Source organism: Chionomys nivalis, chromosome 20 (genome assembly GCF_950005125.1).
Source record: "Chionomys nivalis chromosome 20, mChiNiv1.1, whole genome shotgun sequence".
Lineage (NCBI taxonomy): Eukaryota > Metazoa > Chordata > Mammalia > Rodentia > Cricetidae > Chionomys > Chionomys nivalis.
The window spans coordinates 40818007-40839481 of NC_080105.1; the positions used below are offsets into that span (position 1 = coordinate 40818007).

The window sequence follows — 21475 nt, forward strand, 5'->3', positions numbered from 1 at the left end:
TGATCGTCTGGGAACTTATTCACAACATCAACCAGTCACGCCCAACAATGCAGAGATTTCCATTTCCAGGCAGAGGCAGAACTAGGCATGATTCAGAGGGGGAGTCAGGTAACTATAGCCCACCCACCTGCCACCGAGCACTCCACACACCTGTGTACCTTTAACTCGGCTCAGTTGGCACCAACCACCCTCAGTTACTAAGATTCTGCCAGGCACAGTCACATGTGCCTTAAATCCCAAGAGGCACTCAGATCTCAGGTTCAAGCCAGCCTGGTCTGCACAGTGAGTTCCAGGCCAGCCAGAGCTACACAGTGAGACCCTGTCTGTTGGGGGAAGGGGGAGTGTCAGATTCTGTTGGGGATAAGTGGCTCATAAGTTGGAGAGCTTGCTGCTCTTGCAGAGGGCTGGAGTTAGGTGCCCACCCCTACATCTAGTGGTTCAGAGCAGTAACTGGAGGTCCATCCATGGGCTACATCATCTTCAGGCAGCCACACACACAATGCATAAACAAAACAATAAAAAATATGGCTGCTGATTCAACCAAGATATCAGTATTCTATACACTCCCATGATTTGCCCCCTCTCCCATCTTACATTAAAGTTGCTGTGCAGCCAAGGGTGACCCCAAACTTCTGATCCCCAGCCTGTCTCACCTCCTAACTGTTCTTACCACATAATAGTCACTGGTGACCTTCAGTCTAAAGCACTGGTATTTTCAGCTCATGGCTTATTTTTCCAGAGACCATCCAAACCAGGCATAGTAACGGCTTTCTGATCATCTGGCCTTCCTGGAGACTAGTGAAGCTTCCACAGCCACCCACCGGCTCTTACGGTATGCCTGAGGTTGCTCTATAGAGCACACTGACCGTGTGGCTTTGTCTTCAGCCTCCCATGAGGTTCAACTCTAAGGCACCAGAGACTACCACTCAACTGGCACTGACGGAGTGTCCTATCTCAAGCTAGCCCCGCCCTAAACAGCCACTTCTGTAAGTATTTTCCTCAAGAGGCCTTGAGATGCACTTAGTAGCTGTGTGTGTAAGGATAAGTCCCCACAAGGTGTGTCCCAAGCCAGTGAAGCCCTAGAGAAACTCCCACCAACCTGCTTCATTAACTCCTCTGGAATATCATCTGTCACTATGTTGAGCGGAAATGGATGCAGGGTCTTTGGGATTAGGAAATGGGTACACTGGTTTGTTCGTTCACTAATTATACAGGCTTCAAAAGAATGATAACAGCATAATGGACTTGTCCCAGGAACACAGGACTATAAAACTAGCATCTAAGATTAAATGTCCCGACTAAATTTCAACTTGAGTATTGCAAATCCTAAATTTCCAAATGAGAACACCTCTAGTTCATCACTTCTATGCTCCAGAGTCACTGTTCCGAGTGTCCGCATATCTAACCCTTTCTTCATGCGACTGCAACTGCTGCTGCCCCATTCCACCAGGGGGCAAGACGAGGTGGTGCAGATCCCAGCACCCGAAACGCTGAGGCTGCAAGCATTACCTGAGCTACACATAGCCAACACTCCGAATTCTTTATCTCAATTACCGAGACAACTGTCAACTGAAACCAGCACTCTCCCCTGCTTTAAGAGCGATGGTCTCTTCCTCTTTAGCTTTTAAACCGGTGTTAATATTCTCTATGACAAAATCATTTACAACATTCTTGGAAGGCTAGAGAATGTCAGTGACTAGTGACATGTTCTCTAAAATACTGGTCCTTTTTATTGTGGGTTTTTTTTTTTTTTTTTTTTTTTGAGACAGGGTTTCTCTGTAGCTTTGGAGCCCGTCCTGGAACTAGCTCTTGTAGACCAGGCTGGCCTTGAATTCAAAGAGATTCACCTGCCTCCTGGAATAAAAGGCGTGTGCCACCAGCGCCTGGCCAGTTATCACTTTTGACATCATTATTTTTGTTTTGTTTCTAGGGATTGAACCCAGAACTCTGTGCATGCAGTGTTCTGGCAAGGTGAAAAGCCACGGGCCTTTCGCCAGTTTGGAAAGCATGAGGTCATAGGAATGTACTAACCAGCTACCAAACCAGTGGGGTTGGGCCACACTGCAGTCCATACTTCCAGGGGGCCCTTTGTCAATCTGCTCAAGAGAGACTTCTCCCATGCGAGTGTTAACCGTGCCAGTCACACTCAGTTCCCAAGGTCAGATATGGCTAAGGTGGCACAGTCATGGTCCAGGCACATATAGAAGGAAATCGTGCTTTAGCAGTGCTACAATGTCAGGACCTATTCCAATTTGTCTTTCCGCAGCATGCTGTCCCCAAATTCAAAGACAGGCCAGAGCCAGTACTCCACATAGTTTGAGAGGGTTTCCAAGTCCCCACTGGTCCTCTCCTTTCGTGAACATCTACTGACCTCTCAGGACAGACCCACTGGGAAACAACCGTCCTACATGCAGTTCCAAAGACAGCAATGTCCCTAGCCAAACCTGAGAAAACCCCAACCCTTCCCAAAACAAATCATTTCAAAGTAAAGCAATAGCTAGAAAGAATAAAAGGGGACACCAAGTTTCATCTTCTATGTCTCAGATAACTGCCATTACAAAAATCAAGTCCATAAATCCAAATGTACTTGTCCCTGGAGCGCCTACATTCAGAACATGCTTCCACTCTTGATCTCAAACAAAGCTCACGAGAGAAATCCTGGCTGCACGCTCGCAGGCTCCCCAGGACCGGAACTGAAGTTCCTCCACTGCCTTTCCCTGAGTATCAAATCAACCAGTATCGAGCGTTTCTGCATCCCCCGGGTCCACCCATCACCCGACCACATTTACAGGCTGTGACAGCAGCAGCTAGAGGTTCGCTTTTTACTCTGTCTAGGCTCAACTCCATTTCTCTTAGCTAGCCCCTAAAAGCTTGTGACTCTGATGAATTATAGATCAGATGCACTGAGGACTGTCTCAAACTTTTAACTCTCCCAACCGTGCCCATTCCCACTTGTTTCTAAATGGCAGCAGATCCGGCAGCAACTGGCAGAGGTGAGATCAAGACTTCACTTGGAACTGCTGAGGAGTGTCTGCAGTCACCCAGAAGAACTGCTGGAGGACTCCAGTCACCCAGAACTGCTGCCAGGGCCTGTTCTTTTTTATTATAGTCACGGAACACAACCAGGCTCTCAAGTTTCCCACAGGGCTGTCTGTCTCCTACCCATATCACCCCAAGATGCCATCCCAGGACCTCAGCAGAGAGAATACTCACACAGGCTATAGGTCAAAGGGAACAATACCTGCAAGACAATGCAAATAAATGAAACAAAATTATAGAATTTATAAGTTTAGTAACTAGCAAGATACTTTATTTTTCTAGATTTCAATTTCTTCATTTCTGTGAAGAGAGGTAAGAAATTAAGATCAATTATCAGACCAGTACCTAAAGCACAAACGAAAGCAGGCTTAGCTAGAGGTGAGTAGGACGCAGGCCTGGCAGTAAACATGTATCTGAGCACCTACCTGTCCAGGAGGCCTGAAGTCTGCCTCCTTATAAAGTTAGATGAGGCCTATGAGACAGTCTTGCACTTGCAGACCTCGCTGTAACGTGGCTTTGAGAACATGGTTTGCAAACGGAGGCATCTGCTGGGAGATAAGTGAGTTCGAATTTACGGGGAAAACTACCATAAGCATTATATACTCTTACCAGCAGAAACCTTCAAACACAGAGCAAGATGGCAAATCTCTTATATTCTAATTATGTGGGAACCACAGTATGACATCTTCTTAGACCATATTTTGGAGTTCGGAGGTAAGATGACATGAAATGGATATAATACTTAGCAAAAGCCCAATGCTTTGGGCTACTGTTGCACCTTGTTTGAGATTAAACTTGGTTTTTATATGCCAACAATACCATTCCAATGGGAGAGAGAAAATCTGTGATAATCAACTCAAAGGAGCAGGGCAAGTCAGCAAAGGGCGCAAGAAAACACCTTCCTTACGAGTGAAAACACTGAAACTGCACACATGCTCGGTGACAATGGACCAGTCACAGGGGACAGAGGGTCCCTCCACCAGAATGGCCAGGAAAGCCACCTGAGAGCTGGGCTATGGTGAAGCTCATGTTCAGGCTGGCAAGACGAGTCTCCTCATCCTTGTTCAAGATAGTAGCAAATCGTGAATCCAACTTACTACTTATTTAGCCTTTTTAAAGAAAGCATTAACAATTATGTTTAGTGTAATTTTATTGCTCAGCTTATTCACCAGAGTCATACCCTGTGTTCCAAAGAGGAAGTCCACACACTTGCCAGCAGCACTGACTCCACTCTGAGACATCGCAAATGCCCACCCTAGCAATCAGTGACTGTGGCTGTTCCCTGCTATTTTCGCAAATTAAGAGAGACAAACTGAATTTCCTAACTTCTTAAAGATCCTCCTACAAACAACTTTTATTATAAATATTTTCTCTTGGAATAAAGAAATATTGCATTCAGCACTACCTGCCAACTTGTTCTAAAGCAACAGAAAACATGGAGTCAAGATAAATAGCAAAGACACCCGCGTGCCATGCTAAGTGTCTTTCTAGAAAAATAAAACCAACCAACCCAGGAGTTAACAGGAAGCGCTCCCACTAGCCTGCTGGGTGACAATAGCTGTTTGGTAATCTGCTCCTGTTGTGTAAACTGAACTGCTCCTCTCAGTCCCGAGGAGCAGATGAGAAGGCAGAAAGTCTTCAGATCCGAAGCGTCACAGAAGATCTTGACTGTGTCTGTCACCCTGTTCGAGGATAAAAACGTTCCCTATTTGCCAGGGGTGATGTCCGAGTAATCCTTCAGCACTCCAGCCAAATGATCGTTATGTGTCTTAAACCGTCGCTTCTTCTGTGAAGCAGGCTTTTTCCTTCTCTGAATAGAGGCCTGCAGAAAAAGGTAAGAGAGTAAACAACAGTGACTCCAGGAGACATGATGGTTAGGACTTACTGAACAAGTTCAGAGACTAGCAGCAAAGACCTATCCCTCACACACCCCAATCACAGTACTCCAACGAGTGTGATGCCCTCTGCAATGAACAGGCAGGGACCTAAAACATAACACAAGTGTGGTGGCCATTAAGTCATTAAAATCAGAGGCAAGGAATGTCTATGCTTTGTCTCCACTACCATGTTTAAAAAGTACTTGCCACTTAGCGGTTTAAAACATGAGCTTTAGAAAATATGGCAAAATATTGAAAAATGACAAAACTAGAAAAAGCATAGGCACATGAAGCTTTTGCAATATTCTCTATTCTGTATACCTGAAACACCACGTTTAGAAAACTCAAAATTAACAATAATCAAGTATTAGGGGGTATGTGTGTGTGTGTATCCCTCCCCGCTACCCTAAGACACGGTTTCTCTGTGTAGCCCTGGCTGTCATGGAACTCACTCTGTAGACCAGGCTGGCGTCAAATTCACATACATTTGCCTGCTTCTGTCTCCCAAGTGATGGGATTATAGACATGTGCAACAATAAATCTTTTTATTCACTGACCCTTAGAGAGTCACTGTTTAAAAAAAAAAAAAAAAAAAAAAAGGAAAAAAGCTACAAAGCATGCATGGGAAGGGGAGCGAGCAGAGCCCTAAGTCTAGAGTGCTGGTAATTCTGTCCTGGCTGTTCTTAGACTAAAATTAGTAGTTAACAGGTACAGGGGGATTTACCAGCCTTCATTTTAAAATCCACTATGAGTAGAATTTAAGCACTATAAAGACTATACATGGTTGCTAAAAAAGGACAATTCAGTATCATCAGGATATGACTGATCCATCTGGGCATCAACATGAAAGGGCAGGGGAGGGACAACGAAGTCTAAGAAAGACCAACCAGATGAAGATGAAGCTCCCCTTTGAAATCAGGGACAGGACTGGGAGGTGGTGGTGCACACCTTTAATCCTGGCACTCGGGAGGCAGAGACAGGCAGATCTCTGAGCTGGAGGCCAGCCAAACACAGGGTTTCTCTGTGTAACCCTCCAGGACAGCCAGAGCTACACAGAGAAACCCTGTAGGGAGGAGGGGAGAAACCAGAGAAAGTGTATAGAGGATCAGAGATGAGAAATGTGGCTGGAGCCCGAGTTGCTCTGCTGGGACGGCTGCAGGACGGTGAGAAAGCTCTCCCAGGCTGGGCATCCCTACGGGTGGGTTCACTGGCTCTATCTGGCCAAGTCAATACATTAGGTTCACTGGCTCTATCTGGCCAAGTCAATACATTAGGTTCACTGGCTCTATCTGCCCATGTCAATACATTAGGTTCACTGGCTGTATCTGGCCAAGTCAATACATTAGGCCCAGAGAAAACCTGGCAGAGAGAACCAGCGCCTCATGTGTCAGAGAGCAGGACAGGGAGCAGAGAAGGGACTGAGCTGCTTGTCTAAAGATGACATACCACTTTCTTTGGTCCAGATTCCTGCATGGAAGAAATACCCTGTCGTTTCAGATACTCTTCAATTTTTTCCTCATCCATTGAATCCACAGTGACACTCCTCCACAGTTTCTGGAACTCTATAACAACAAGACAGTAGTTATTTGTAGTCATTACCTATTTGACCGTAGACATTTTATAGACCACTGCATCTTGGTAGGCAAAGTTCAGAGAGAGAGAGAGAGACAGAGACAGAGAGAGAGACAGAGAAGGCAAGACTACTCCAGTGCTGGGCACAGCAACAGAAGGGTCTGACCTGAAGGCAACAGGACAATCACCAGTGAGCCCAATCTCTTAGAACAGTAAGAGAAGCAGTAACACTCTTTAGTCCTAAAATCAGTTCCTCCTTTTGGGGCAAATTCTTCAAATACTGGCTCAAGGCCCTAAGCTCAATGTATTCCACCTCTGTACTGATATGAAAGAAGCATTTGGGGAGATGGGGCCCCCAAGCTTTATAACATCTTTAAAAAAGTTTTCATTTTTTTATTTTTATTTTTTAAATCTGCTAACTGAGGCATTGGTAAGTGACAAAAAGGGAAAGAAAAAAAAAAACAAATCTAGGGTAGGTTGAGAAACAGCCCTTATGAAACAAAGGAGAAAGGCAGGTGACTAGCCTCAGTATCTTGTTCTTGTATTGAACATGTACAAAACAAAAATTCTTTGCACCTTTAATTCCCCTCCTAAAGACAGCTTTGATACAAGCTTGTTAACAGCCGTGTCAGCATTCCTTTCACGCACAACCTGAGACGGTCAAGTCTTCCAGCGTGTACTCTGGGATCCGAGAAAGATTCCTTTCTGAGTGCTGAGGTGGTTCACTAGGCTTCCCGCTCACCACAGCACAGAGGCTGCTGCGCGGCCTGCCTGCCATCCAATCCCTACACCAACATGCCTCTTCCGAGTCTTTCCACTAGCCTTCCCATAGGTTGTCACACGCTCCATCTGCAAGCTATATGACAGATCAGTAGGGAAGGCCGTTCTTTCAGGAAAAAAAAAAAACATGATTTGATTCCCAGTACCCACATGGCAGCTCACAACCATCAATAATTCAAATTCTAGGGACTCTGATGCCCTCTTCTGGCCTCCATGGCCCTGCCCAAATGTGGTACACAGACACAGATGTAGGCAAAACACCCACACAACAAAAACAAAACTGTGAAAAAATTCAATGTACAAGTAGAAAAGGAAGGCAGGTTCATCTCTTACCATATGCAACAGTCATTCAACATGGATTAAACACACATACACACATGCATGCACACACATGCACATAGTTTTATGGAGCTCTGCTGTAATTTCTTCCTTTGTAATGACTCTTTCCCTTCACGGTCTTCAATAGTTTCTCTTCACCTTCAGTCTGAACTATGTTGGATGTTTATTTTTTTGCTTATTTGGAGAGGGATGATATACCTTGTGTTCTCATGATTTAAATCCATCCTGGTTTGATGCTATTCATTCTGCAAAATCTTGGCCACTGATCTTAAAGTATTTCTTCCATTCTCTCCTTCAGATGTAAATTATACCCTAGGACCATCTGAGATTGTCCTACAACTCAGGGGTGCTCGTTTTTTTTTTTTTTTGTTGCTGTTGTTGTGTGGTCTCTTTTCTACACTCTCTTCTGTTTCTATGTCAGCTTTCATCTCCCTTGGTCACCGTGCACACTGACAGCCTAGCGGAGCCTCTCTTCAGCTGTCGCCACACTTCTCATTTGATGCTCTTAGTCTTTTCTACTAGACAGCATTATCAGTTACTAAAGTTATCAGCTATTTTAAGTTACGTATCTTCTAGTTCAAATATGTGCATCGTAAGAATTTGGTTCTAGCCAGTAAGTGGTAGTCCACGCCTTCAATCCCAGCACTCAGGAGGCAGAGGCCAGAGATTTCTTCATTTAAGGCCAGCTTGCTTTATATACTGAGCTCCAGGACAGCCAGAACTACAGAGGAACTGTCTAGAAAGAAGAAAGGAGGAAGGAGGAGGAAGAAAAGGATTCTGTCCTAGTTCTCAACAGTGTATTGATTTCTTTTGTCTTGTTATGGTTTTTTTGTTTGTTTGTTTGTTTTTTTAAGCAGGACATCCTCTGTGAGACAGTTGGAATCAGAGGTGAACAGACTGTATGCCTGGAAATGGGAATGCCTTTCCTCCTGCCAAGCAGGCAGAGATTGAGTCAATCTAGTTAGGATGTGAGCTTGGTCTCTTCTGCACCATAACGAACCACTAAATTCCAATTCCTTAAGCCATTCCATCGGTTCCAGACAGTCTGGTTTTCCAGCAGTATCTGTCAGTGGCTGCTGATCTCCAATCCTAAAGCCTCCTTGCATATTCCTGGGAACTCTCACAGAACTCACAGTCACACTACCCCACTGTGTGTGTGTGTGGGGGGGGGGGGGTGGACGGGGGCTAAGCCTCTGTTTTGGGCAAACACTGAGTTCCAGAATGTCCTTCTCTGCTACTTCTTTTTCCTCTAAGGTTAGGAACACACCATAATTTTTGTTCCTCCCTGAGGGTTAGGAGGTTTCCTTGTGGTTCCATTCCCACACAAAGTTTAAAGCTTTTGTCTGACAGAAAGAAAGGAGGAGGCTCTAGGTGTGGTGGTACACTCCCATAATCCCAGCCCGAGGACAGAGGAGGATGAGACAGGAGGGTTCCCAGATTAAGACCAGAGTCCTCTAAAAGGACAGAACCTCAACTGAGAAAATGCCTCCCTAACTGCCCAGGTGTAGGGAATTTTCTCAAGTAGCAATTTGGGGAAGTGTAAAGTCTACTGTGGGTGGTACCATCTTGGGCTGGTGGTCCTGGATTCTATAAGAAAGCAGGCTGAACAAGCCTGCCTCCAACTTCCTGCCCTGTTTGAGTTCCTGTCCTAACTGCCTTCAGTGATAAACAGTGATACAGAAGTATAAATAAGCTAAATAAACCCTTTCTTCCCCAACTTGCTTCGGTCATGGTGTTTCACTACAGCAATAGCTAAATAACTCTAAGACACACACTATAACTTTCATTCATTAAAACAAAAAACGCTTTTTCTTATTTTGTGTTTGAGACATCATTCCTCTGTGTATTCCTGGCTCTCCTGGAACTTGCTCTGCAGACCAGGCTGGCCTCTAACTCAGAGATCTGCTTCCAAGTACAGGAATTAAAGGTGTGCACCACCACCACCTGACCCTATTCCCTTTTACTAAAAACAAGATACTAAACTATTTTCAGAGAAAGTTCATGACTTCTTTGTGCTCATTTACCTACTTTTTGGCAGTACTAGTGACCAATCCCAGGGCCTTGCCGACTCTACAACTTAGCTGTATCTCCAGCTGCTTTGTGCTTTAACCCAAGGTCTACCTATCGAACTCATAAGCTGGCCTTAAGCTTTTAAGATCTCAATCCTCCTGCTGCCTCCCACGTGTCAGAATTACATGTACCAACAATGCCCAGTAATTTTTTAAATAAAATGTTTCTCTTGAAGCTTTGCGTTGCCTTACTCTGCAACTGTTACAGGATTTGTTATCTACGTAACTCTACAGATATACTACAGCTACACATATATTTAAGATGAACATTAGATCACAAGGCAAAATCTCAATAGGGTTTGAAAGGATCCCAAATTTAATTGCTTTTTAACTTTGTGAGGAAGAAAACTGTTCAACAAACAAGGGTACAAAGTGAAATAAACTTTTTAATTTTATAAAACGGGTCTAAGAAACTACAATTAAAAAATAAAATAATCTTTATTGTCTTCTTTTTATTTAGTTTGCTCTGATTTCCTCCCCACAGACAGATTTTCTCTCTCTGTAGCCCTGGCTGTCCTGGAACTTTGTAAGTCAGGGTAGCCTTGAACTCACAAATACACTTGTCTGCTCCCAAGTGCTGGGACTAATGGCATACACCACCACATCTGGCTTATTCTTTATTTTCTTTAAGATTGTCAAGTCACATAAAAACTCATTAAGCTGTATACAGTATTTCATAATACTGGGATTCGGGAGACTGCGTGCAGGTGCAGACCAGCCTGGGAAACTGAGGTATACCCTTCTCTCAGACAGGTAAGTAGGTGGACAGACAATCTTCACTGTCGGTCTGACTAGGGTTGGAGTCATCTATAAAACAGACCTCTGGTCATGCTGTTCATGAAGGCGTTTCTAAAGAAAAGGTATTCTGGTCTGCTTTCTGTTACTGTGATGAACACTGTCAGGGATTTATTTCTGCTTACAGGTTACAGTCCAACACTGTGGGAAGCCAAGGCAAGACTCAGCTTACTGGCTTACTCCCTGCCACTTATGTTCAACTAGCTTTCTTGTACAGCCCAGGACCACCACCCCGATCAAAGGATGACTGCTCACAGCAGACGACTCTCTCCTCCATCAGTCACAGCCCTGCAAGCTCTCAAACTGAAGTGCCCCTTTCTCACTGTGTCAAGGTGACAGCTGAGATCAGCTAGAAGGTAAGACCCACACTGAATGTAGACAGTTCCTTATCTTGAAGGGCTGAGGTAAGAGGTTGAGTAACAAAGCCAGCTGTCACTAGCACCTTTTTCTGCTTCCTACCTGCCAGCACAATGTGACAAGCTGTCTCCAAGTCCTGGTGTGATGCCTCCCCTGTCATGATAGCCTTTACCTATCTGCCTGTCTGTCTGTGCCTGTCTTTCTTTCTATCTTAATTTGTGAACCAAAATAAATCCTTCCTAAGCTGCTTCTAGCTGCTGTTAGGTGTTTAGTCACAGCAAAGAAAGAGTGACTGGTGCAGGTGGAATGCAGGTAGATTACGCAGTCAGAAACCCAGACAAACACTACCTACTATCGATGAAATACAAGAAAATGGATGTCTTTTTACAAATGCTACAAACGTCTACGTCTGTCCAAAGTTCACCATGGACATTTTACAAGATATTGAGATCCGTTCACATAGGCCTTTTGACATAGTAAAATTCCTTTTCAAGAAAATGGGCATATGTAAGTCAGGCATTGGGCACACACTTTTAATCTAAGAACTCAAGAGAGAGAAGCAGGTGGATTTCTGAGTTCCAGGTCAGCCAGGGCTATGAAGAGACTCTGTCTCAAACAAACAAAATGGGCATATGACACCAAGTACCACTTATAATAAATAGCACATTACAAAATAAGTAAAACTTTCTATCTGCAGAGATACATAAAAATTGTGCTGAAGTACATGCATGAAACAAAATGCTACCAAGCCATCGAAAATAGTGCTCTGGTCTGGGGATGACGTTTTGTGGCAAAAAAAGAAAACAAAAAACAAAACCTGCCCAGCATGCTCAAGCCCTTAGGTTCCATCCACAGCACTGAAAATAAAACACTGAGAAGAGCAACAGAGTCCAAATGTAAGGACTCAAAGTGACAGCTATTGGAAGGAATACTGAGCTCTTAACAGTTTAAGCTTCCAATTAAAAACAGAAGTTACCAGCTGTGCTAGTTTGAATGTAATTGGCCCCATAATCTCATAGGGAGTGGCACTATTAGGAGGCGTGGCTTTGTTGGAGTGGGTGTGACCTTGTTGGAGGAAGTGTGTTACTGTGGGGGAGGGCTTTGAGGTTTCCTAAACTCAGGATATCAACCAGCATCTCAATCAACTTCCTGATGCCTTCTGCCCACATCTGCCTACACACCACCACGCTCTCTGCCATGATAATAATGAACTGAACCTCTGAAGCTGTGAGGCACCCCAATTAAACGTTTTCCTTATAAGATCTGCAGTGGTCATGGTGTCTCTTCACAGCAATAAAAACCTTAATAACAATAAAAACTAATAAAATAAAAACCCTACTAAAGACACCAGCAATGGGAAGAGTCCGTCAGACATTGGGATTCTCATCAGGAATACTATGCCACTATGCTCTGTATCTGCAGAAGATGGTTGTGACTGCATCCACAGACTACTACAATTGATCTGTTACTTTCCTGACTAACCAAACACAAAACTAAAAACACTGAGTCAAGATAACAAGTGGACAGATAGATATGACTAAAACAACCTGTATCTTAGACACTGTAATTTTCAATATGACTACTAGCAGCCAGCAATCCCCATGTGCTACCTGGGTGCCAGGTTCCCTTTTATTTACTTAAAACATTAATCTTCATACAGTCACAGCTTACAGAGAGGGGAGCTTCCCTAAGCTACAGTTTGATTCCTTGGACTGTTCTCTTGACCACTGACATTCATATTACATCTAAATGACTAAGAGCCTGGTTTAAGGAAATAAATGCCTTTAGGAAATACAATATATGCTTTGGTCCAAATGCTGTTTACTTTTCTGATTAAGACAATTACTACAGAACAAACTATAGGACATGTGCTTTTATTAGGCAAAATTAAGGGTGATCTTTAGCTTGCTTGAAACTTTTCATTCAAGAGCATTTCTGCTCTACATCGAAGGCTGACATCTAGTGGGCTAAAGCAAACATCACCATTGATGCAACCATATCAAAGACAGTATCAAAATGTGCCATGAATGAGGAGTGGGTACAGGCTAGGCTTTGAACTCAGAGCCTTATATATGCTAGCAAACACTCTATTACTATATCCCAGATCCAAAATCTACAGATTTTCAATTGGTTTTACATGGAAATATACATTTACATCATCAACAAAAACTGTTTTTCAAAATAATTTTACATCAGTGATTCACACTGACCTTAATCGAAAACCAGTCTTTTATCCTTGGGGCTCCTGTCCATGACTGCCCCTACAACGTCTCCAGAGCACTGTGTGACTAAACTAGACACTGCATCATGCTACACCTAGAGACGTCTGACTCAGAGTGGGATTACATCTTGATAAGCCCATTGAAAGTTCAACACATAAATCAAAATACACCTTATCTACTGAACAGCACAGCTCAGAAAAATGGTATTATGTGTATAGGCTCGGCAGCAAAGACCTTATTTACTCTATCCCAACAGCACTGTGCTAAATGACTGAACCCATGAAAAAGGAACCTAAAGGTAATGAACACATCTCAATCTACTTTTCTCTTTTATAAACATGAACTGAACCTTTAACCCAGTCTTCAACCAGAGTAAGTCTGTCTCCCGAAGGACATTTGGTAATGTATGAAGGCAGCTATGGCTTCACACCACAGGGAAGCTGTGACTGACAGCTACACAGCCAGAAATGCTGATAAATGTTCTATACTGCACAGCACAGCAACATCAAAAATTTCAGTCTCCAATGTCAATACTGCCAAAATTGAAAATTCTGCTGCCAGTATCTTTCCTAGGTGTTATTGACTGAAAAATACCAGTTTATATATATTAAACTGCATTTATAATCCAATACTGTCCACAAGTATTTTGTGTTGCTTTAATATTTCATTCTCTACATTGTATATTGTGTATAGAATGGCTTACCTTTGTAAACCATAGAAAAGCTGCACTTTTCACTTTCTAGAACCTCACAAAGAATTCTGAACCACTTAAGGAAATCACAAGTTACAGCACATATGCCTGCCCATGCATCAAACATCTACTGGTTATTTATAATTATCATATTCATGGTGACTCCGCATTTAAAGGCATAAACAGCTATTTCATTTATATTACATTTCTGGCATAACTATGCCTGACTACTTATAAATATTCAAAGAAAAAATTTAAATATAGTAATTTACATTTAGGGTATTCTACTGACTTGGAAAGAAATTATACATTTAAGCTGGGGCTAGAGAAATGACTCAGTAGTTAGGAGCACCGACTGCTCTTCCAGAGAACTAACCCACGTGATGGCTCATTATCTGAGACTCTACTTCCAGGCCATCCAAAGGCACCTTCTGGCCTCCATGGGTACCACAAATTCATGTGATACAGACCAAACAACCATATACATAAAATGTTTTAAAAAGAAGCTCAAATAGTGTTATGCATAAATTTCCAAACAATAAAAGCATTACAAAATAGCTATCATAAAAAGAGTTCACTGACTCTGATTAGAAAAGCACCATTAGCATTAGATTAGCGTTCCTCTGCACAATAGGAAACATGGACGCCACTCTGGTGCCTTGCAAGGCTGGCTCCATCTAGCTCAGGTTTTCAGCTTGACCTCATCTTTTCTCACAGAGGTCATCTCTGAACACTTCACCTTCCCCCTTAAACAAGTGTAACAGAAGCTTGTTTATGGCCTTCCTCGTATTTTAAAAACTAATAGTCTTCTCTCTCAGAATGTAAGCTTTGTGGGCTGAGAAAGACCCGAGGTGGCTCAGCTTACCAACAAAACAAGCCTGATGACCTGAGTTCCATTTTCAGGACCCACATGGTAGACGGAAAGAACTCCTGCAACGCCACTACACTGCAAATAATGTAAGAAAAAGAAAAAAGCTTCATACACACACACACACACGAGAAATGTAAGCTTCATGAAAATACAATGGTCCATGTTGTTCACTTCTGAATCCCCTACAATTAGCAAAATGACTGCAGCACATACAGCAAATTATTTAGTAGGGTCTGTAAATAAGCATTTATAAAGCAAACCCCCAGAACCTGTCAAAAACAGAATATAAAGTTAGAAGAAGGCTGGGTGTGGTGGCATATGCCTTTTATCCTAGCACTTCAAGAAACCTGAGTTTAGAGGCCAGCCTGATCTACACATCCAGGGAGCCAGGACAACATTTTGAGACTCTTCACTCACTCACTCACACACACACACACACACACACACACACACACACACACACACACACACAGTCTTAAAAGCTAAGGATAACCATAGGCCACCACAAAAGAAATATCTAAAACACATAGATACAAGTGAAAGTGAAAGATGGGCAAAAGTGTATCAGGCAAATAAAGGGGGAAGAGTTATTACATAGGATCTTAACTGCAGTGAGGTAATAATGCAACCGAGGGGAACCCTCTATGGTGAGTATGAATACAGTCCTTTACTGTGACAGTCAGGAACACATGCAGATGAACTGCATGAAAACATGTAACACAACAATTACACAAAGCACTGAAGGAAACCATTAAAACCTTAATGACTGCTTAGTCAGTTCAGATTAAGAGGTCAAAAGTTTAATAGGTAGCAAATGATCTGATAGATTATATGTTATACAAAAATAAAAACACTGCCAGGCGGTGGTAGCACATGCCTTTTATTGCAGCACTTAGGAGACAGAGGCAGGCAGATAGATGTCTGTGAGTTCAAGACCAGCCTGGTCTACAGATTGAGTTCCAAAACAGCCAGGATGGTGATTACACAGAGAAATTCTGTCTCTAAAAACCAAAATTAAATAAATGAAATAAAAACAAAGCACAATAAGCAACAAAAGTAAAATAATAGTTTGGTAAAGAAGAAAACCACACCAAGTATAAGTTGGCAATTAAGAAGTGAAATAACAGAAAAAAAAATTAAAAGGGTTCTATAAGCCATCTTCTGCAAAGCTGTCTGCCATTATAGATGTGATCTGTGAATGAAAAGACAGTTTATTGGGACTGACTCACTAGGCAGAAAACTTAAAGCCAAAGATGCTGCTAAGAATAGAATTAACAGTAAAATGCAGCCAGTCCAATAACCCTTAGTGAATGCTTTCAAGTATTCAGGGAATCTAATACTTTAATAAAAGAAGGAGAAAAGGGCAGGGAAGAACCTACACTTTTCTTTTTTATGAATCTAGCAAAACACCCATCAACAACACCCCACAAAGCACCAAAAAGAAAATTGACCAAACTGAAGTAAAAATCTGAGCACTAGGTCTGGAGAAATGGCCCCGTGGTTCAGAGTGCACACTGCTCTTGCAGAGGACCCAAGTAGATTCCCAATACCCATTATCAGCTATCTCACACCACCGTTCACTCCAGCTCCAGGAGAAGACACCTCTGGCTTCCTAACACACCTGCACTCACGTGCACAGGTACAAGCCCACAGGCACATACATATTAAAAATCTGAGCTATGTCACTATAAAGAATCCAGAAATAGGCAGTTGTTTCCAGATCTTAACCTCTAAACCTGCCTACCTTCCTAAATAATTCAAAAGCGTAACTTTGCTTGTCTCTTTCCTAGCTTACAGAACTGTAAGCATGCTTGCTAGTCCTGATACTCTGGGCTTTCTCACTGTTTTTGTTGTTTGGTTGGTTGGTTTTTGTTTTTTTGAGACAGGGTTTCTCAGTAGTTATGAAGCCAGTCCTGAAACTCGCTCTGTAAACCAGATTAGCCTCAAACTCAGAGATTCACCCGCTTCTGCCTCCCGCGCGCTGGGATTAGGGTGGGATTAAAGGCGCGTGCCATTCTCACTGTCTTCCCTGACCGCCCCCGCCCACACAGACACCTGAGCAGTGCTTCAGCTGCGCAGGATCCTTCTCCGCTCTGGGAGACAAGTACCTCCCAAAGGGTAATCCAGTCTAGAAGTGGTAAGCACGGCTCAGTATTAAGAAACCTAGGGAAACATTTCACAATATATTGAATAAATAAGCTATAGCAAAGATCTTAAAAGAAGCAAAACCTTTTTCTCAGTCAGCCTCTTGTTTTTAACAAAATCTCAGTCATTTCATTTTACCAAAAAAGACTCGGGAGGCAGATGCTGGGGTGAAAGCCTGCTAGCTCAGAGAGGCAAACAAAACAGACTCCTCAAAACTGAATGTTCCTCTCTTCACTTCTGTGAATCTCCCTCCGACCTCCCAACTCTCTTATTCTCTATAGTTTTCTCTTGTTCTCTTCCTGTCAACTGGCTGCTTGCTCTGCCTCTTGGCCTATGGTTGACTTTATTTAATCCTCTTTTCAATAACCAGAAAGCTCTTGGATTATATGTGTATGCTAGGGTTGAGCCACCAACTAGAAAACAGGTTTTTCCAGTAAATACCATCTTCTGGACTCTGTGGGCATCAGACATACAATTGATGCAAAACCATACATGCCAGCAAAAACATTGAAAATAAAAAAATTTTAAAAATTAAATTATAAATCACAAGCTGCTACATTGTAATTTCATATACAAATGACTTAAAACCTTTCAAGTCAGCATAAGATGTGACATAATAGATATGAGTCTTTTAGCTATGAGCTAAGAGGTGCTAAATACCACCAACACAACATTAAATTACAACTAAGTATTGCAAGCTTTATCACCTTTAAACTGTGATATACTGAGCCAGGTGGATGATGTGTGGTTTCCCTTTGTATACTGTGAATACCATTTGGTTAATAAAGAAGCTGCTTTCAGCCAATGGCTTAGTAGAATAAAGCCAGACAGGAAATCCAAACAGATATATAGAGAGAGTAGGCGGAGTCAGGGAGATGCTGTGTAGCTACCAGAGGGGAAAGACGCCAGATGTCATCTGGAACCTTGCTGGTAGGCCTCAACCTTGTGGTGATGCACAAATTAATAGAGATGGGTTAATTTAAGATGTAAGAGCTAGCTAGAAATATGCTTAAACTAGCCAAGCAGTACTGCAATTAATGTAGTTTCTGTGTAATTATTTCAGGTCTGGGCAGCGAGAAACAAACAAGCAGCCTCTGCCAAGAGGTAGTGGTGGCACACATCTTTAATCCCAGCACTTAGGAGAGAGGCAGGCATATCTCTGTGAGTTCAAGGCCAGACTGGTCTACAGATCAAGGTCCAGAACATCCACGGAGAAATCTTATCTCAACGAACAACAAAAATTTCGATATACTTAGAAGTTTCTGCACAAAATGGCTCACCTTCATCCACAGAAAACTGACAGCTTTTATCATTGAAGAAAAGTATTTTCTTCTTATCAGGACGATTTACGAAAAGTATCTGGTCCCCTAAAGCCTTAAAGAAAAAAATTACCATCAAATTACTCATTTAAAACATATACTATATATATGACACATACGCTGCACACACGAGGGAGGGAGAGAACAAGGCTTCTCTTCTCTAGCCTACAATGCATCACTAGAGTCTACATGCCCCCCACGTTACAGTTGAATTTCTTTTTTCAGCAATTCTATCTTTAAGGAGACTTTCAGACTTCTTAAGACTTCTGTCAAAGAACACAAAGGGGTGTGTGTGACACAGCTCTGACTGCCTAGCCTAACATACAATGGCAACAAGCAGTTTTTACAAAAGACTCTCAAAATTAATGGGAAAATGTAACAAATTTCATGACCATAACTTTACTGCAAACTCCTTCATGTATATACATGTATATAACTCAATTTTGTTTTTTAAATGTTTAAAACTTCAAAAAGGTACTGGAGATGACTCAGTGGGTAAGAGCCCTTGCTGCTCTTCCAAAGGATCCAAGTTCAGTTTTCTGCACCAACATCAGGCAGCTCATGCTGCCTGTAGCAGCTTCAGCTCCACAGTATCCAACACCCTCTCTTCTCCTTGAGCACCCACACATACATGGGCAGATACACACAGACACATGCATAAAAACATAAGAAACAAGGCATGGTGGCACATTTTAGTCCCAGCGGTCAGGATGTGGAGGCAGACAGATTTCTGTGAGTTCCAGGACAACACAGTGAGATATTGTCTCAAAAAAAAAAAGACAACATTATTAATTCAAATTGTAGTAATATAGGAGTAAAAAGAGAAAGATTACCTTGACAGCTTTCTGGGAATTAGGAAGCCCTTCTTCTATGTCTTCTAATAAGATCCCTCCTAACCCTCGCTGGTCATGGTTATCCAGAAGCCTGAGGAGGGCCTTCTTATCTTTCAGGTTGTACTTTGGCTTGAAAGCGTATTTCCCATCTATTACTTCAATTTTGGGATTGTTGACTAAAGCCTGTAATAACACCATGGTCAGGTTATATTTACTAAAGGAAACCTCCTGCGTATGTTCTTAAATTCTAACATTACCCTACACAGGGGCAAATTGAAGTATCTCCAGAACATAAACTAGCAGACCTAAAATAGACATCTAGGATCCCAGAACAGGTTATCAGCATACTGCTTACTTCTTATTTAAAAAACAAAAATCAAGCCGGGCGGTGGTGGCGCACGCCTTTAATCCCAGCACTTGGAAGGCAGAGGCAGGCGGATCTCTGTGAGGTCGAGACCAGCCTGGTCTACAAGAGCTAGCTCCAGGACAGGCTCCAAAAACCACAGAGAAACCCTGTCTTGAAAAACAAACAAACAAAAAAAAAAAACAAAACAAAAAAACAAAAAACTGTGCTGTTGTGGGATATTTGTACACTGTGTGAAGACACACTGCTGTGACTGGTGTGAACAGAAAGCTAGACGGCCAGTAGTTAGGCAGAAGGATGGGTGGGATTCCTGGGAGAGAGAAAGAGAAGGAATCTGCGAGTGCTAACGAGACACGGGAGTTGGATGTACAGAATAGAAGAAAAGTAAAAGCCACATGGTAAGCGTAGATTAATAGGAGCAGGGAAATTTAAGTTGTAAGAGCTAGTGGGCAAGCTAGTGGGCTAGCTAAGGTCAAGCTCATGTGTCGTTATTTGTGAGCTAGCGCCCCAAAGAAAAATCCCACTACACTGGACATTATTTACATACTTTTTTAAAGAGAGAAACCCACTTTATCACAACTGCTTTGAAGAATCTTTATTCTTTTAGAAGACAAATTGGTAAGAATCAGTAAGATGGCCTATTAATAGACACTTGGTTTGCCCATCCCTCCTCTATGATATATTGGCTTTATAATGGGAGAACCCTCCTCTCCTGGTATCATCTGGCTAGAGCGGCTGTGGAAAGAACTCAAGAGGACCAACCTAAAGCACATGGGAACTTCCCTGGAACGTCAAGAGAACAGAGAATGAACTCAAGTTTTGTTGTGCAGCTAACAGAAGGAAAACATGGTGGTAGGCCTGCAATCCCAGCTACCTGAGAAGCTGAGGCAGGAAGATTACACATTCAGACTACCTAGATTACAGAGGAAGCTCGGGCCAGCATGTGCACTACATGAGAACTGTCTGTCTCAAAGCAGAGGGAAACTACACAGGCAGCTCGGTGAGTGCTCGTCTCACATCTCACACGTTTACTTCTTTCTTTAGTGCCAAGGCACATGAGAGCTTTATCTCTAATGTAAAGAGGTCAGAGTATGAAGAATAGAAATAGTCTTTGGGCTGGCGACATGGTTCAGAGGTTAAAGGCACTGGTCATAAAAGCTTCATGACCCAAGTTTAATCCCTGGTAAAGGTGGGAAGTAGATAACAAACTACCCAACCTACACTAATAATAATGATAGATAGAATTTTTAAAAATTAAAAACTTTAATGTTGCTAAATATATAAAAATATTACGTACACCAGCATATTCAAATGTGAATTATCTGTGTATCACTAAGATTTAATCTGCAACATCTGTGTCTAAACATTTTTAAGTTAAAAATCTTAGTATAAACTGGCTGTGGTGACCTGTACCAGAGGCAGAAGATTGCTGCCAGGCCGGGCGGTGGTGGCGCACGCCTTTAATCCCAGCACTCGGGAGGCAGAGACAGGCGGATCTCTGTGAGTTTGAGACCAGCCTGGTCTACAAGAGCTAGTTCCAGGACAGGCTCCAAAACCACAGAGAAACCCTGTCTCAAAAAAACCAAAAAAAAAAAAAAAAAAAAAAAAAAAAAAAAAGAAGAAGAAGATTGCTGCCAATGTGAGCCCAGCCTGTACTACAGAGTAAGATTTAAACCAGAGCAGTCACACACCCTTGATTCCAGTACTCAGGAGACAGAGACAGTCTGGTCTACACAGTTGAGTTCCAAGATAGTTAGGGCTACACAGTGATACCCTGTCTCAATAAAACAAACAACAAAAACATCCAAAAAGACAAGACAAAATCCCAATGATCTTATGCAGGTTCTGCTCTAGCAACGGCCAAGTAACTGATAGAAGACCATGACCTTCAATGATTCAGGTTCATGTTCCAATCATTTTATAGTACAAAAATCAAGAACTACACCCTGCTTGGTAAAATAAATTAACTAAATTAGGCCAGTCATGGTGCCACCTGCCTTTAATTCCAGTATTCGGAAGCAAAGGCAGGAGGACCACCGCGAATGCAGCTCTGCCTCAAATAAATCAATGAGATTACTACATCTAGTGATTTAGGAGGTATTCTGTGGGAATTTTGTTGTTTTTTATTTTAGCTGTAGCCTAGACTACGCTCTGACCTCACTATGGAGTTAATGATGCCCTTCAACCTTTGGTCCTCCTGCC

General features: G+C 42.5%; 1 protein-coding gene across 4 annotated transcripts in view; it reads right to left on the reverse strand.

Moving 5' to 3' along the window:
* Positions 1-3384: 3384 nt before the first annotated feature.
* Gtf2e2 (general transcription factor IIE subunit 2) overlaps positions 3385-21475 on the reverse strand; it is a 50850-nt gene continuing 32759 nt past the window's right edge. For 3 of the 4 annotated variants that reach the window (XM_057753110.1, XM_057753112.1, XM_057753111.1), the window contains exons 5-8: positions 18910-19092; positions 18038-18131; positions 6363-6478; positions 3385-4861 (exon numbers count right to left, since the gene is read on the reverse strand). In XM_057753110.1, the coding sequence (XP_057609093.1) occupies positions 4745-4861; positions 6363-6478; positions 18038-18131; positions 18910-19092 (510 nt within the window). In that variant the 3' untranslated portion in view covers positions 3385-4744. Of the gene's footprint in view, positions 4862-6362; positions 6479-15588; positions 15805-18037; positions 18132-18909; positions 19093-21475 lie in introns of those variants that run through there. The other variant, XM_057753113.1, reaches the window with a different exon arrangement.